Source organism: Monopterus albus, unplaced genomic scaffold (assembly GCF_001952655.1).
Source record: "Monopterus albus unplaced genomic scaffold, M_albus_1.0 scaffold11.1, whole genome shotgun sequence".
In the NCBI taxonomy this organism is placed as follows: Eukaryota; Metazoa; Chordata; class Actinopteri; order Synbranchiformes; family Synbranchidae; genus Monopterus; species Monopterus albus.
Window position 1 is genome coordinate 2,365,761 of NW_018127891.1, and position 18,790 is coordinate 2,384,550.

General features: G+C 41.8%; 2 protein-coding genes across 3 annotated transcripts in view; both read left to right on the forward strand.

The window, feature by feature from the left end:
• The first annotated feature begins 1,045 nt into the window (after nt 1-1,045).
• On the forward strand, nt 1,046-11,635 carry LOC109954724 (uncharacterized). Its single transcript, XM_020590247.1, is given in 9 exon segments — nt 1,046-1,093; nt 1,256-1,373; nt 2,054-2,175; nt 2,830-3,034; nt 3,989-4,133; nt 6,208-6,235; nt 6,238-6,343; nt 8,925-9,069; nt 10,878-11,635. Coding segments are annotated over 9 exon segments (990 nt in total). The 5' UTR covers nt 1,046-1,060; the 3' UTR covers nt 10,966-11,635.
• Nucleotides 11,636-14,611: 2,976 nt separating this feature from the next.
• cadm4 (cell adhesion molecule 4) overlaps nt 14,612-18,790 on the forward strand; it is a 145,653-nt gene continuing 141,474 nt past the window's right edge. For both annotated transcript variants that reach the window (XM_020590097.1, XM_020590098.1), the window contains exon 1: nt 14,612-14,985. In XM_020590097.1, coding sequence (XP_020445753.1) covers nt 14,913-14,985 — 73 coding nt within the window. In that variant the 5' untranslated portion in view covers nt 14,612-14,912. The remainder of the gene's footprint in view (nt 14,986-18,790) is intronic.

An 18,790-nucleotide genomic window follows, 5' to 3' on the forward strand; every position in this document is an offset into this window, starting at 1 on the left:
ATACGAAGCAGCCTGCTATCTAGATCAGTGAAAACTCTTATTTAATAAGAAGATAACAAAGCACAGACTAAGTGGGAGAGACACTCTGCCTTAGCAAAAGGTCTCCCAAGAATGAATTGGTTCTTTAGTTTGCAGCCAATGGTTACAGTGTTTTTAGCAGAAAAAGTCAGTGTAGCTTATTTTGATTATTTGACAGGTATTGTTAAATTTAAGATTTTAGAGGTATATGCAGAGGCGCAAGCAGAGATGAAAAGTATTTACTCAAGTACTGTACATAAGTACAAGTTGTAGGTATCTACTTTTCTGCTTTTCATACTTTGACTTCACTACATTTCAGAGAAAACTACATTTATTTGATAACTACTAGTTACTTTTCAGAAAGAGGTTAATAAAACAAAATACAGTATATTCATAATATTTATTGATACTCTGTAAAATTCACAAACTACCCAGCAGTAAATCAAATTATAATCATATAAGGTAGTTCAAATTAGCTCTATCTTTACCAGTAAATGTGATGTACGCAATAATACATCAATAACACCAACGTAGACTTTGCCATTTTGCATAATGAGTACTTTTACTTTTAGCACATTAAGTATATTTTCAGCTAATACTTTGGTACTTTTACTTAAGTATCATTTTGAATGCAAGACCTTTACTTGTAACAGAGCATTTTTACACTGTGGTATTGCTACTTTTACAAAAAAAGCTAAACATGTAGGCTATACGTATATTTTAGTCTCTCATCAGTCAGTCAGTCTAAAGTCGGAGCACATCAATCTGTCTCTGAGACTCCCTGTCTCCTGTCTCAGGTTAACAGCTAACCAGTGAAGAGTCGCAACAAGGGAAGCGTACAATGTTTGCTTGTTCAGGGTTACATATCACGCCGGAAAACCCCAAACCTCTGTGGAAACACGTCAGGTCAGTTTAACTTCTGAAAAACAATAACAAGCTCACGGCGAAAACATGATAGGCCTGACTTCCCTTGGAGACAAATGACGCATTCGGAGCGCACTTAATTGTCGGAGGAGCGGCGGTTTCTTCGTTTAAAGTTTTTATGAACATCGCCAGAGGTTATAAGACTGTAGACGTAAGGCTTATTTTTGGTTGTATAATAATTTGAATTCATACATGTTTATGTGTGCTTCCAGAAATAAAGACAATTTTGTACGCACTTCCTGAAAAAAACCCAATAATGAAAGCCACGCCCACACCGTGCTACAGATAAATAGTGAGCAAACTTTCTCTTCAGGTTAGAAACAACGAAGGACTGCGTACCGTCTTTTCTGATAAGCCACTGAAGGGGATTTTCGCAGCCATGAAAGTGCTTCTGGTGGTTGCACTAGTTGTTCTTACTCATGGCACTTCTGGTAAATATGATTTTTTTTCTCATAGGCCTATTTACTGTTATACAACCGACTATAATAACTTTAAACAGTTGTACTGTCTGTACAGAATCTGTTCTGGTGTTTGTCTCGAATATACTGTATTCATACTGCTGCTGTTCCTGGAATTGTGTAGTGTGTGTGCGTGTGCGTGTGCCAGTCAGCTTTCCTGTTTGCTTGCCTGTCTGTCTCTGAGTTTGCATGTCCTCCAGAGGAAAGGCTTTATTTTCTCCTCTGTCACACTGATGGGTTTCCCCTGGAGGTTACACAGCTCAGACTGAAGCAGAAAATGTTGGTGGAATTATCAAGAGACTGTCAAGAAGAACAGTTAAATATTTTATGTATACAGTGCAAGCCAAGGTCAACCTCATATTCAGTTGTTAACTGTTATATATTGTAAACTGTGTGTATTGTCTAGTAATTCATGTCTGAAATGGGAAAAATAATCACCTTTGTTGTCAGCCATGTTAGTAAAACAGAATAATCTGTTGCTGGTCATGTGACCACAGAAACAAATATCAGGGAAATGGAGAGGCTGTTTTGAACGTGCTGCCCAGAACAGCAGCTAGATCCCCAGCACAGATCAGCTGGCCTTCACTCCTGGACCCTCTGTCTATTCATGTTGTGATCAGTAACCCTCATCTTTAATCTCTGTCCACATGCAGCCACTTTGCTCATTAAAGGGCCAACTGAGCCGGTCCTGGAAGGTCAGCCCATACAACTGGAGTGTCTGTACTCAGACTCGGAATTGAACATCAGTCAGGTCCACTTTGAGGTCTTTTCCAAGGTGAGTCGCAGGAACAAATGGTTGGGTGGGTGTGAGAGAAAACAGTGGTGCATTTCAAAAGCTCAGGACCCTCCTTTCACCAAAAGCTTTGCTTATAACACTGTAGTGGTGGTAAGAAAGGCCAGAGTCCTCAGATATTTTATTGTTATTGTTTGAGTCTATGTAAAGTTGTTAAATATTCGGTTATTCAAGCATAAAATATTCAGTGAACATTATCATGTCATAAAATTCACAGGCTAAACTAATGCGCTCTATTTAAATATCACAGCAAACAGCATACTGCTGTGTGGCTTATGTGCATTTGCCTCTACTTTCTTAATTATCTTTTTATTTCACTATAACCTCAGTTTCTTGTGATTATGGTTGAACAACTTAAAAATCTCTAAACTTAAGGCAAAGCAGAAGCTTCTTGCTCAATCTCACCCACTGCCAAGGTGCATATCAGAAAAAACAAGCTGAAAAGGTCAACACTTGCAGTGTATAGAACAACTTTATTGCAAGATCAACATATTCTAAACTTAGTAAGCTCACAGAACTATTGTACTATTTCTGTAGTTTGCAGTAATGCACATTCCTCTACCCTTAAAAGTAAATCACAAAGTTAATTCCTCTGTCTGTTTTTGTTTCCACTTTTTCTTTCATTCTCTTTACCAGTACATGGAGAGCTGGCATCCAGTTTATGAGAGATGGTGCTTCTCTTGGCGTATGTCTCCATTTATTGAGCAGACGACAAACAGTCTAGTACTGTATATCCACTATGCAGGGAGGTTCTCTGAGGGGCCCTACCGATGTGTGTCTGACTCTGAAAATGTGACTGCGCCAGACAATGTCTCCCAACCGCTGACCTTCAAAGTATTCTGTGAGTGTCTGGGTTATTGTGGGTACGAGTGGTGTTGGAACTGTCTGCTGAAAGTCTGTAGAACTGCAACTCTTTGACACTTTCCATTTTCCAAATGAAGAAGCCTTACATTTTTCATGTGGTTCTACAGATGTCAAAGATATTTCTGGAGGAATCTGACAAAGAGCTATATAAATATGACTTGCAAATAGATACACACTGTATGATTTTCACTTTCCAGTTAGACAAGGAATTGCATAGCTGAGAATACTGACTTTATTAGGAAAGAAAGAGGCATAAAAACACCAAAACTTACATTGGTAAACAGTATAGGTGAGAAAGCTGAACAGAAAAACTAAAACCATGCCATTTTCTTCATATTTACAACCAGCAGGAGGTAAAGACAAATACTGTGGACACAGCTTTCTTCACGGTGGAGAGAAAAACACAATAATAGTTAACACAAGACGTACCCATGCAATGCAGCCACAGAGAATACACAACAAAGCAAAGACACATTCCCCTGCTGTATCTTCTGAGTGGCCATCAAATCGACCGTGCTGCTGTTTGATAGGCCCCCCAGCCTCATGGGGAGAATCAATAAGAAGCAAAGATTAGAATGGACTACAGGAGTGAAAGAGACAGAAAGGAAGAGAAGCAGGAGCTGGATGGACGTGGGCCATCTATTGAGATGGAAGAGAAAATGAGCCATTATTCACAACACTGCCTCTCTAAAGATGTTGATAAGATGAAGCCTATTATCATTATTATTGATTGCTTTGTTCAGTCTTTACCAGAGGGAAGCTTTCATACTTGAGCCAATGTACTCATAAGATCGGAGTGTTTACCAGCTGCTACCATTGCAAACATATGTTCCATCATATCAGAAACTCATGAAGAAGTAATGTCAGTATACATTCCATTTCTTGCCTCATTAAAGCCCGATCATGCCTACTCATTCCCACTCCGCTTTAGATTTGGGAGAGGTGTCAGTGTCCAGGGCAGGTTACACGAGATACCTAGATCTCTCACAGGAGCTGAGGGTGCATCCGGGGGATGATGTGGTGTTGAAGTGCTCTGCCAGCTCATCGGAGGAGCCAAACTACTTCTGGCAAAAAGAGGTGAAAAAGCCTCAGGAATATGCACAGTTGCAGTGTCCTCATTATGCTTCTGGAAACCTGCCGTTCTCTCTGCAGCTTCCTCCCTCCACTGTCGTTATGATGTCTTTATTTCTCCCTGCTCTCTCTAGGTTTCTTTAGGCTTTGTTTAAGCATTCACTTAATTTCCTCTCATGCTGTACCATGTCTCCGTTTCCCTCCCTGACTTTGTCAAGCCACTTGTTTCTTCCCACCTGTCATCTTTCCATCCCCTCCACAGAAGAATTGCTCTGTGTTTAAGTGACCGGTTGACTTAGGCCCACTCTTGCTGGGGATTTTGCAGCTTGCACTCTTACAGAGGGATTAATAGTTTAATGAGGTCTAGACAAGAGCCAGTCAGCCTGAAAACAATTATATGGATAGATTTCTAATGATTTTTTTGAAGTGTTTGGTTAACCGGTATTGAATTGTTCAGCTAGGCTTTTTGCTGAGCTAAGAAACCCTCACCAGAAAGGAAATGAAGACATCTCATTGTGAAATGCCAGTTTGGCAGCAGGTACACAGAACAAGAAAACTGTGTTCTTGTGGTGAGAAAATGGTTTTACTCATTCAAGGTGTCATTAAAATCATGACTACCACCAGCAGCAGCGGAGCACTGGTGAAATGTAGCCATGCAGTGATGAAGTTATATCATGGGGATGGGCAGACATAATTGCCATGCTTCCCCTTTTGTTGCTTTCGTGATAACTTGGCTTGAAGTTAATATGCTTGTTAAAGGGTCACTGCTAATCTGGGCTTTAAATGGACTTACAAGTCCAAATCCAATGCGGTGGACATTTTATACTGCTATAATACTGTTTGTCCTCCACATGATGATATGCAATCCTTTAGGTGATTGTTATTATTTGCTGACTATAAAGCATTGCCACTTTTATGATGAACAGTAATTATTGCCAGCATGCTTGACAGCTTCGTCACGGCGTGAAATCATTTAGCACACCAGCACTCTTGATCCACCTGTCGAGCTAGTCATTTTCTATTTACATAAGTCATTGGACCTTTGGAAAAGAGGGATGACAGATTCAAGGAAATGATAAGATGAACTGGAAGATTTGGTGGGAGTATTTGCAAATGTGTCTTTGTTTATTTGTGTGTAAGTCCACTGTACCTATGACAGGAATGAATGTGGGACAGAAAGTGCCATCAGAATGGCCCACTTTGACAGACAGTTGCCGGGGGCGCACTGGCACCTGGTAATGACAGCAGGACAGAGGCAGAAACAGGCCACTGCTTCGGGAGCCAGTGGATTTGCATACAAAATGCTGCTTTGGCCAGACCTGGCCTTTATGGGAAATCCTCTTAATTCAGATCCATTCAAATTGAAATGGACTTTCCTGGCAGGAGCTGCAGCTCCCAGGAGCCAAATCATTTGCATGTTGTAATGTCTTTTTTTACCCCCCTCCTCCATGTTTGTTTGTTTTCCAATCCCAGTGTTTGGGCTATTATTTGTTTCCTCCCATGTTAGGTTCTTTCTCCTAATACTGATGCTATTTTTGAGTCAACAATTCATCCTGATCCCTAGCCATCTCATTATGTGTGGTGTTAGCAGTGTGTTGTTGCAGCATCATTCTTTGCGGATGATGGTGTTATCTGGGTTATTGACTTGTGTTGATGTCTATTCATTCACTGGGATTACTGCTCAGGTAAATACACTTCATTTGGGACTGCTGTCATCGGGCCGCACAGAAATATCTGCTACATTTCTCTCTTTCTCTCTCTGACCCACTACCGTTGCCAGTCTCTCTGTTTCTATCTTGTTCCTGTTCACTCTCTGTCTTTGTCCCTCTTTTCACAAGTCAGCCAAAGTAGCACTTTCTATGTCCTTTATATCCTTTTCTTTTCCTCACTGCACTCTTCACATCTGACTGTTTTCTCCTTTTATCAGTTTGTATTGTCCAATTTTCTTCCTCCCTTTGCTCTCAGTTAAGCACAATTTTAATTTGTATGAATTTGTAGATTCTCTGTACTGCAGTTAATACAGCTAACAAAACATTTTTTGCCCTGTTTGTTTCACTTCATTATGCTCTTTCACTCTCCGGGTAACGACTGGATCCTGCCTTCATCTTGAGGAAGGTGACTGCGATGGATGAAGGACAGTACACTTGCACGGCTGAGCATCCGTCTGTGGATTCATTCAGCAAGAAACGCACCATCAGCATCACAGTGCTATCTGGTAAGAGAAAACTTTCTGTCCCTGGCCTTTTGTGCTTTGTATTGACTGAGACTAGAGTGATTGTTTTTCATTGCCTCTTTTTTAAAACAGGTTTGGACTTGCTTTGTAACTGTTGCGAAAGTCAGTTGATGACACTCTCTAAGCAAAGATGAAAAATGTTTTGTTCTAGTTCCTCTTCAGTCAGCCACTCAAATGGACCAGAAAGGTCAGGTGTTTGGGGGAAATTACTGTACCTCATCAGAAGCACATGCAGACCTTGTCATTTGTGTGAAACCTTTAATGACGTGAATTTCTAAGAAAGTTTAGGTGGAATCCTCCTGCCACAGAAATGATAAAAAGTAGGAAGGAGAGTCAGATGCTCTCACAATGAAAGCTGACATTTATGAAAACCACTCACATTAAAAAGGTGACAAAGAAGTCCCAAATGAAATGACCTCTAAAATGCCAGATAAAAACAAGATGATCATGATGGAGGACATAATACATTTAAAATAAAACAGACAGAGCTGCACTAACCTTAGAGGATAGGATGATAATTATAAGTTAATAAGGAGAGATCAAATGGATCAGAATAACTAAATTTATTGGATTGAGCAACACAAAGAATTAATTTTGGTGATTAGACTCTGTGTCTACATTAGGCGTAGGTCCTCATAAAGATAGGAGATAGGATGATCCCTAGAGTCTATGCGCTGTTTTGGAGCAGTTCAATTCAATTTATTTGTAGAGTGCCAAATCATAACAAAATAATCTCAAGGCATAGTAAAGCCTAGACCTTACACTGATAGAGAGAATCCCAACAAATCCCCCTTGAGCAAGCGCTTGGTGACAGTGGGGAGGGAAAGAAATTCCCTTTAACGGAACAAACCTTCGACAGACTCTGGCTCTCGGTGGGTGGCTGTACTGCCTTGACCAATTGGGGTGAGTGGAGAGAGGACAGAGATAAGAAAAGAAAAGCATCAGGACACACCAAACAAACACTGGGCAGGCTAGTGAAGTCGGTGACTACTCATCAGAAACGTAGAGCCAGGGATACCTGCAGAAAGGTACAGGGAGAGAGAGGGGACAAACTACGGGAGAAAGTTAATGACATGTAATGGTGACGTATACTGTAAATGCATGAGATTACGATGATGTTGGGGTGAAGGCAGGTTGCACAACCATTGGTCTATAGGATAAGCGAGATGAATCAAAATATTTAAAGAACGGCAGCTAGTGACTGACACAGGCAGAAGGATCATTAGTCAGATAAGGTGACGTCAGGATAGAAGGTGGAGGGACCTTTTGACAGCATGGGAAACCAGAGTAGGAACAGAAATTGATCCAAAATTAACAGCCCACGTCAATCCGCGGTGGACAAGCAGAATGTGAAGGAAGAGATCTTCCTTATTGACCTTTCTCATAAGCTTCACTTATGAAAGAAACAATTGTTCTACCTGATGTTGTTTTTCTCCTTTGAGAGAAATATTAAGTCAGACAAAGTCAAACACAAGTGCACTCTAGAGCACAAGAGAAGATAGAAACACTTGTGCCATTTTTTGCAAGGTGACTTGCTCCAAAGGATATTGAGATTTAGATGCACAAAGTATAGAGTTCTTTATATTATGATGAGTAAAGTGGGCAGATAATCTTTGATTAGAGGTGCAGTTGTCTATCTTTTGTAGATGCATGTCTATGGAGTCATAGTTTGTCTGAATCTGTATGAGCCTCTTTCTCATGAAACATGATGATTGTAAGTGATTTAAGCAAAAGGCTAATTTTATTACAACATTATAACTAATCCAATTTACAGCACTACATCTGTCTTCATTTTTATCTGTGACCTGAGAGATCCCTGCGCTGTGTTAATGCACTTCAGTTTTTAAACACCGTCCTCTCACTCAGCAAAATTCATAAGCCTTGTGATTTCAATCACTGAAATTAGGCCTCCTCTAAAAATACAATTAAGCCAAAGCATGTTATTTATTATGATCAAGTTATCTTATTACTGCTGCAATTGACTCATTGGTCACTATGTTGCACAGTGTTTCCAGTATCTTCTCTGAAGCACTTGTACTAATTAAAATGGTAATAATTTCTAGATGCTGGAATAATGTTTGCTCATCCCTGAAGGTGTGGTGAACAAACGTTGATCATCACTGCTGTCGCTTTGAAGTACTACTACAGTCGCAGTACAGACCTTCAGCAAACAGTCTTGTTGCAAACATGTATGACTTCAGCTGCCAAGAATTTCTCTAAACATTAGGAATTATTGTATAAATGAACACGCAAATCATATGTTTGTTGCTCCTTCAGATCACCTTAACCTTAATCTATCATATTTTATGTTTAAATACATTTAATAAAGCACATGAAGGAGAGAGTTAGCCACTTTTTAAAACTGTAACAGGCAGACCGCTTGAAGATCAGTGTTGTAGGTGGACTAGAACTGTCTGAACTCTAGATAGACGGTCCTTTTTTGCTCAAACAAACACAAAGTTGCCTTTAGAAGCTTTGCCTTGGGAGAGGAAGCTCATTGTTTTGATGATTTTGGATTCTATGTGATGCATATTTTTCCATGTCTCACTGATGTGTCCCACAGAGAATGCCGCCTGGTATGAGTCTACTAATGGCCACCTCATTCTGATGACCTTGGCGGCAGTTGTGGCTCTCTTGGTGTTCATCCTCTCCATGACTGTATTCCTATGCCGCAGGGCCAAGCAGGCCAAGACCCACAAAGGACCCATGTAAGAACCCACTGTCTGAGCACTTTGTTGTTTGCTTGTGATCTTCATCTTAAATCATGTTCAAAATCTGATAGATAACATGGCTCTGAGTGTGAGTGAATTTGTGTGCATGTATCCTGCGTGTTTGTTTCATTTCTTTTACAGTGCTTTATCCACACTCACTTTCCTAACTCGGCCCTGGTCTCTCCTCCTGTAGTTTCACTTTATATTACAGATATGGCTGTTGCTGCAATATGTCATTCTGTCGCATATGATAGAACCAAGGCCATTTCAGTTACAGTGTGTGTATTTTGTACACCCCTGTGCACAGTGGGGTATACTTCACACAGTGTGTGTGTGTGTATGTGTGTTATGTATGTCAAATCTTCTTGCAAGAAACCTTTCCATACATATGCAGACTAGAGCCTGTGTTGTCTGTGTTTTAAAAAGCATTATTCATGCTGAATATCACATTCTGGCTTAGCAGGTTAGATCTACTCAACCCCATTCTCAAGCTCTTTCATGCTCCCTCCTCCCCTGTGTTTTTCCACACACTTTCTGCACATGAAAAACCTGGGCTAATAGCACCAGGCTTAATTGCATAATAGTTTATGAAAAAAAGCCACAACAATGATACACATTAGTAAAAGTACCAATAAGCAAATATGCTGGCAGCATGTTAACGTGCAACATGACACCATGCGGCTTCGCTCATTAACTCCTTTTCCATATGGGCTGAAAAAATAGCATTTTCAAAATACTGTGGGTCTCATCCAAACGTTCTCATCTCATTTTCTATACCGCTTAGTCCCGAACGGGGTCACGGCATCCAAACGTTATTAAGAATAAATTTGTTCGTAAAACCTGCTTACAAAGTTTTCACAAAGATACTGGCATTCACCAGTATTTTCTGATCTGAGATTTGTTCTTAAGTAAGAACAGAATCTACGCACAACTCAGGAGCACGCTTTCGCACATTTGAGCGCTGACGTGTGAAATAATGGATTATTTAGTTTTCTTCAGTTCTACAGTTATAAGATCTCATAAGACCTAAGTTACAATAACAGTTTTGTTATTATTATTATTATTATTATTATTATTATTATTATTATTATTTATTTTTATTTTTTTTTTTTTTTTTTTTTCCCATTATTACTGGTCAGTGTCTCTCAAACCAAACAAACCATCTTTTAACTTAATCAGTTGTGCGCCCTTCACCTTATACAGTGTTCACTGAACAAGTAAGAGCATCCCAGTGTACCGTTGTAGCATTCCTGGCTTTCTCTTTCTGTTTCTGGTTGACATTCCTGTGTGCACACTGTGCTGCAGTCTCATGCCCTTTTCTGGGCATTGGTGGTGTGTTACCCTATGGCAGTTAGGAAGAACTGGCACATACTTTGAACTTAGAAACACGGAGTCATCAATATAAGAACACAAGTGTAAACAATTCTGCAGTTTAAGAACACGTTCATGAATCAGACAGACTTTTCTTAGGACCTTTCTTAAGAACAACCTATGAATACGTTTAAGAAAACACTTAGGAAGATGTTGGTGAATGTGGCCCAGTGTTCATAAGAGCTTGCTTCATACGTGACTTCAGTGTCTTCAGTGTTAATTTCTTAAAAACATGGCTGAGCTTGTGCTGCCATGAAAATGCAAGTATGTGTGCACAGAGACAAATCGACTTTTACCTCAACAGCCAGGTGTGGCTACATCTCTGAGTTCTAGTCTGTAATTTCCTCACTTATACTTTTCTAGTGCCTACTGGGAGGTCGATATACTGATAATCGTGCTCTACTGTCTTCCCGTCTCTCCCTTTTTCTCCCCAGTGATGACCGGTCCCAGAAAAAGCCTATCTACAAAACCAGTGTGGAGTCCGTGCCCTCCACCTGTGGAGACAACCAGCCTCTGGTGTGACTGCACAGGCAGGTGGATGGATGAGATGGGGGAGGGGGGGGCAAGCAAGGCGTAGTGGGTGGCCAGAAAATTTGGGATGGCATAAAAAGGATACTTAAATAGGAAGAATAGGGTACTGGGGGGAAATGGGGGAGGTGAGAGGGAGGCAATGAGGGATAACAGACTGTAGGGAGACTGTACTCTCCCTACTCGGAGACTGTAGGGAGAAAAAAAAAATCAAAATTGGAACAATCTGGGTGTGAAGTGAAAATGATTGCTTTAGAGGCGCAGAAGCTGCTTTGCTTGTGGCTGTAGAATGCCGTTATGCATCGTGGACAAAAAGGTGGGCAGTTTTCTTTCATTTATTGTGGTATTTGAAAAATGGGGAGCTTCATTCTTAGTAAAACAACAGGGGATGAGTCTTGTGTAGTGTAAGAGCTGTAAACACTCACATGCAGTTCTCTCCTTTCTGTTGCAAATTGCTTGGTTGTGTATTACAAATGAAACATTTAGGTGACCGGATGAGGTTTTATTTTGCTGATCTGCTTCCCTTTCAACATTTTTCACAAAGCAGAACCAGCTCAAAGCATCTGTGAAAATATTATAATCTCAAACACATTGCACTCTACTGTTTAATTTACTGTTTGGTTGTTCGGTTTCTCTGATATTAAATGGCTTTCAGAAAATAGTATTTTTATCCTCCTGTGATTTTGTTCCATGTTAGAGATACAAAAGAAGTTGGGAGTATTGACAATGTGGTAAAAGCCGGACACACGTACTCACTTCACCACACATCTTCTCGATCCAGTGCCATCGTAAGCTTGCATCAGCTTGTTTACCAACCTTCCCCCTCTATCTGTAAGACCTTACTCTGAAGCAATGACCTTTACTTGAAGCACTGTGCCTGTGCATGCTCGTGGTTTTGTTATAAGCCTGTAAGCACAAAAGACCATTTGCACTCAGTTCAGCTCACAAACACATGTATGAACTAAAGACTCACACTTACACAGAGTGAAAATAACTGTAAAATCAGGTAACCTTGAAACTGCCAATGCATTGTAAGAGCAAGCAGGCTCAGCCACTGCTAGTTCTATTTTAACAGAACAAGATTGTTTCTTCTGACTTCCCCCCAAAACAACCATCACAGAATACACCTTGATCTTTTTAATTTTCTCCTCCGTTGCCTTGTAACCCTTAACACTGTGCCATAGCAGCACCATCCCTTATTACCATAACCCTGCTCATAATGCTGAGAATTTCATTACGCTTGTCTGTTGAAGTTATGTTGGATTTTATGTGGTTTTATTATCAGTGTGTGGTTGACCGTAGGCCGTCGTTAATAATCGGCGAAGCGGCAGTTTAACAATGACACTCCATTAATGGGTGCATGCGCCACAGAGCACATCCAGGATAATGTTATTAAACTGATTATTCAATCCCCCTGTACAGCTCGCCTCTGCTGCAGCCATTCTTTGTCAAGCATTTTACAGACTCCTTGTATTTTTTCTCAACCCTACAAAGTTCTGCTTTCTTTATGTGTTAAATCAAGCACAAGCAAATACAAGACAGCAGACAGGGAGACTGTAACCAAAACTAAAAGACATGCTCTGTAGGACAAAATACAGTGTTATAAGTTTAAAATGTTCTCCTGCATGTGAAATGCCAGTGAGGTCCATTTTGTTTTGGCCTTTGAGCCAGTCATGAGTAAAAAGCTACATATTCCCTGGTGAGCTTTGGTCCTGTGGCTTCATCCGGTTGGCCAGAAAAGACAAGGTTTTGTATCAGAACATTTCACACAGTGGAGCTGTCCCTGAGGTACGAGGCTCTGGTCGGGAGGGAGAGAGGTGTAGTTTACAGTGACATTTTGACCTTGATGGTGCCTCATGGATAAACCACTGGACAACAGCTTGGGGCAATGCAGGAGCTGTACAGAGAATACAGAGCAGCATCTGATGCAGGCAGGATCCTAACAGGACAAGGATGCACATCTGTTCTATTAAATTCAGCAAGTCAGGTAGGCAAGCATTCTGGCTGCCCTCAGTACATTAACCTATATGTAAAGGGGAGTTATGTCACCTCAGTGACTAACACAACAAAGTGCCAGGCATTTGTAACTGTATGCCATCACCCACTGCTGTTCTCGTCACGGTCACTTGGTTTTGTATGTGCATCCTGCATATGTTGTATCAAATGGCTGAAAATGAAGGAGTGGAGCTCAGTGAAGAAGCAGGTGTTTTTCCCTCATTACTTTCTGACAATGCCCCATCTGGTGCAGGGGGAGCTGCTACCCATGTTCCCTGCCAACGGGAACAAATACACACACACAGAGACTCACATCAAAAAAAGCTATGGGATGGAAATTAAGGAATGAATGGGGCAGATATTATTGTCACCAAAACAACAAGATTGAAATTTATGTGGACAACGGAGAGAGCTGCAAGCTGAAACTAAGATTTCACACATTCACAAGTTGAAGTCAGTCAGGCAAGAGTTCAAAGTAACTTTATGAAAGTCAAGGGCAGACATATTAATATTAATGCTAATAGACTGCTTTGATGCTTTACTGCCTGACTGAACCTTTCTGACTGCTTGAACCAAACTGACCCACGTGTCTGGAGGATTGGTGACAGATGAGAGAGAGGGCAAAGCAAATTTGAGACTGATTTGAGACCAATGACGCGCTATCCCTGATGTTACCTGGAGAGGGCACCAGAGATACAGTTTCAAAAAGACCAGCTCTGGAGCCAAAAGACCATGGTATAACACCAGACTAGGGAGTTAGAGACAGAGCGAGAGAGAGAGAAACAGTTTTCATAGTGGAGCAGCCCTCTCTGACTGGAAAACACAATTATGGGCAAACTGTGTCTACAGCATGAGGGTAAAGTTAAACAGCCCCTTTAGCAGCACCTAATAAGCCCTGACTACAGATGAGCAGAAACACTGGTTTGTCCAGAGCACAAGTTTTTGTTCCGGGCCATTACCGTCACTGTAAACGGTGATTTAAACGAGCCCACTCAGGTCTGTTCATTGCTCTTGATGAGTCCTTGATGATACACATTTTAGAGCCAAGCAGCTTCTGCAACAAAATGTCCCTTAATCTCAATACACCTTGAGAATGCTGCACGTATGAGCTGATTTGTCAGTGGATTTACTCTAGTTTTATCACCAAGTAAGCAAACAAAAAAATCTTGCAGAATTTGTTTGTCATCGTGCCAGCCAAGGTGAGTGCACCTGATTACTGACATGCAGATGAGTCAGTACACATAATACACGTACCGATAGATCTGCATAATCGTTTCCCAATTGACTAGAGAATACAATATATGATTGCAACATCATTGTCTGTTCAACAATAAACATCTGTTTCAATTTCGTCAACTTAATCTTTGTGCCTCACATTTATGCTCCGTGGAACTGAATTTGAAACAAACTGGTTATTTGCTTCGGAAAATTAATGTTGGTTATCAATCACATTTAGAGGGAATTGATTTCAATTAATTGTAAGACGCAGCGCCCCTTCCCTCCCCTGCCTTCTCCCATATAGCCTATTTATTTTTAAAGCCCAGCCCCGCTTTCTCTTCCGCACACCCCTCCACCTGCTCCGGCTTTCTGCAATTGGTTAAAAAGACACATAGGCCCCGCCCCATTGAAAAGATTTTTAAAAAATATCTTTACATTGTAAAGTAACCAAGAAAAACCGGCCAAGCCATCACTAGAACACAAAGTGGGTTTGTAAGAGAGGGAACGTTATTATGTAAAATCCTGTTGGCATGCACTGAGCGCCTGCTAAAGCACACAGTGGTTCACGCGCAGTGGCACGCGCTCACGCTCACACACACACACGCCAATAATACACAGACGCTGAAGGCGGTGTGGGAGAGTGAACTTGTGGGTTCATGTCACTCTGATTTCTCCAAGGAAGAGGAATACCACTAGGAAAAGATCTGAGGGGAATATCAGCGACAGCCATGGCTTTCCGGACCGTGTGGAACTACTGCGTCCCTCTCACCATCATCACAGTCGCCTGCTTGGTGCGCTCCGGTAAGGCTCGAACGAGAGAGTGAACGAATGTGATGTGAATGGGAAGAGTGTTTCTCGATGCGTTGAGGCTTTTCTGTGCAAGTTTGCAAGTCCTCCGAGATGGAGCTGAATAACGCACAAAATGCGCCGAGTGTATTCTGGCTTGTGGAAGAAGGAGGAGCGCACCGCGGGGCAAAAACACGTGCAGATACTATAGTTTACAGTCATCTTACGGACCAGCAGTAGGCAATTATTATCAAAGCACATTGCGCAAGTCTGGGCTACATCCCTATTGTTACTTGGAAATGAGTCACTGCCTTGACCCCTTCTCGAAATAGATAAGCTGGAAATACCACAAACTCCTTACAATGAAAGCGAAAGTGAAGGGCGTCGGTTCGCTGTTACTTTTTTCCCACGTAGAAATACTTAATGAAATCACTCCATGCCCTATTGACCGTCGTGCGTCACAGGATTTTGATCATTCTCTCCGGACAGACTGAGACTGGGATATATTTTATAATCGGTGCTATGTGTTACTGGACAAGTCTGTGGTATGCGTCGCCTGTGCATACCACCATGTAGAGAGCTCCGACTGAATATTCTGTCAGCCACATGAGAGCTTCATAACAAATGCCCGCAGTGGGCCAGACGCGTGTCACACCAGGCGCTTTTTTATTCTGCAATAGTGTGAAGGGCTACAGGGCCTTTGAGACCTCACCTTATCAGATACAGTAGCATCTAACAATCTATTGCAAAGCCGTGTGACGGCACCTGCAGTGCCTTTGTTTCTTATATACTCCCAGTTAGAACATCTCGGTCTGGGATAGTCCTGTATTGCTCTCTTGTTGGCACAATATATTTCATGGTCACTACTCTATAACATCTGCTACAAAAATAGGGATTTTGATTAGGCTCAACCCTGACTTTGAACAAGTTTAGTCTCATGGTATTTTGTGCCATCTGCTTTGATGTGGATTGAAATACAGACTAGTAATGTTATTAAATTCCACCCAAACCTTCAATGAATTTGACTGAACAGGAATGGTAATGATGAAGTGTACACAGATGTTGCCTCACTGGTTTGTGTCCTGCGGTTGTTTTGCTCTATGGGGCTTTGTTTACATTGTTTCGAAGCAGCGAAAGGGTTAAGTGCTAGGTCGGGCACTGTCATAGTCAGCCCTGTGCCATACTGTTGTGTTAATGTTTCTTATATATGGGGAGTACTACATTGCTCCATAGCTATTCTCCAGGCGGCACTGATACCAACCTCACCATGGCCTGTGTATTGATTTCTTCCCTTGTATGGGTGTCTGTATCTATTTGTACGTCTGCTCCAGGAACAGTGGTTGATTTTATGTGCACAAGCTTGTAGGCTCTGGATGTTAGTCTAAGTACTATGTAAAAGGTTTAGGTTTGAGCAAGTGTGTTTCATATATGAGTGTGCTTGTGTGCTGCATGTAAATGTGCTTTATGTTTGTGTGCATGTGTGTATGCGTTGCTTATAGTGACAGGTTTTGCCTGAGCTGCAGGCAGCCTCTGCTGGGGGCTGCTCACTGATCACTGTCATTAATCTAGCCACTGACAGGGGCCTGGAGAGACAGGGGGCTGGAGGGTGGTGGGGTGTTGCAGGCAGGGGGTGAATGGTAAAAGGAGAGAGAGGAGGAAGTGTAAGAAAACAGTCTGTTTCTGAACATTCTGCGCATCGCATGCATAAAAAAAACCTGTATTTCTGATAACAAATCCACATGTCTTGTGTCATTTTTCTTCTACAGAAAAAATGGCAAAACCAATCTAGAGGAAAGGAAAAGGGGAGGGGATAGGGGATTGCAGTTGTTATTATGCCAGCATACTGATTGGGCAGATAGATGGATGAGTGGACAGATAGATTGAGAGGGTGCTGTGAAGATGGCAAGGTTGGGAGACTTGGCCCTCCTTTGAACAACAAACAAGGGACAGAGGGACTGGAAGCTGGAGAGAACAAGAAAGGCAGAAAAATACAAGGAAAGAGGGGAAGAAAAGAGGCCGTAAAGACTTCACTGTGTCTGACGGGCAGGCCGGAGGGACTCAGGCACACACAGAGTCAGTGCTGTGTGTTTGGGCTCAGACTGTATGTCTTTGTGGGGGTGGCTGATCCATCACAACTGTAGACCAAACCTGCACCCCCGTGTACAGTAACAAATGCTGTTAACTCCACCTCTGGTTCTTGCTTACCCACATTCGCTACCAGTCCTCCTTCCATCACTTTCATTCTTCTACCTCCTCATCAATCCTTTCTTATACCTCCATTACCACGTGCCTTATCGCTGTGTGCATTAAATCACCTCCATTAGTTTATATGAATGTGTGCAATGAGAGCCATCCGTTTGAGCTTGTTCCCCATCATGATGTTTGGACCTTGGCTGGGGCTTTGGTGGTTGAAAAACTGCAGCAGTTGGATGTACTTGTGGGAGGAGATTTGAATACCAATTATAGCTGGTATATGTGTGCAAGCACACACACACCCAGGCCATGCATAAATCAATGTCGCTGTGAGTCACAGAACGGAGGCCTGGCGTGTAAACACAAACACCAAGGGAACTGCTGTACACACTAAAATTAAATATATGGACATGCATGAGCACACACATAGGTGCAGAAACATGTATACATGTACAGTACACCTGGCCTACAGACAGCTTAGGTAGTACATAAAAGTTTCTTTTGAACATAGGAACAGGGCTGCTTATGCAAGACTTTGTCTGAACCCAATTGCAGGTTTTGATGCTTGTCAGACGCAGTTTGCATCATGCCAGAGTTAAGATTGCCTCTTTTCTTTCCTCTACATTGTGCTGGGCTTGCTTTTTCAGCATCTTTCTTTGTTCACTAATGCACTGAAAAAGTCTTCAGCATAAGCCAAAGTTTATCCTTTGATCCAAACCTTGGAGGGTAATTCACCCCAGAATGAAATAAACTTGTCGACAATTTAATTAAAAAGAGCGAGACCTTTTCTTTCTTGCTCTCTGTCCTGCCATCTGCTGGTTCATGGTGTAAATTTGAACCCAGCACACAGTCAGATTTCAGTATAACATTTTTTTTTTCTGGATCCCCCTGCTTTTGTAGGTCTAAATAATTAGACAACCTGAACCTGGCAGACAGTGCAGAAACTGAAATGAGCCTTAAAAAAAAAAAAAAGATGCCCACTGCTGTCATGTACAGCCCTGTTTGATAAACTGATGCAGTCTTAAAGTGTCCTGTCAGGGTGGCCCACTATCTCAGCTGAGCAACTGCCTCAGCATAAGCTCCATAAACAGATTGGACTGTGTCGCTTCTTGGGCAAGTCACGACTGAAAGTTTTACGGAGCTTAGTGTGGGCTGTTTTTATTCTCCCTTGGGCTTTTATAGGTCCATTACTCAAAAGCAGAAGCCTAGGTCCACAGTTTAGTGCAGGTGATGTATTTTTATGGTAATTATCTCTTAATCTGCCCCCTGTTCTTCAATGCAATTCATAACTCCTTGTTTTGAATTACTGTTGTTTGCTGGTTGCATCTCAATAACCTTCTCTAGCAGGTTCAGAGGGGATTTTATTTATACACCGACTTAAATAGGGACAAAGAGAAATGTGAAAAGTAATTTTGTTTGTACTGCAAGCGCACATCACATGACAAGGCCATCACATTTCCCTTTTCACGTCCTGTTTATATCACTGTTTCACTTCATGATTTGTCCTCATGGAGAGCTTCAGGTAACCATAGGTGAAAGGGCAAGATCCCGGATACAGGCGGCCGAAATGAGCTTTCTCCGCAGGGTGGCCGGGCGCACCCTTAGAGATAGGGTGAGGAGCTCGGTC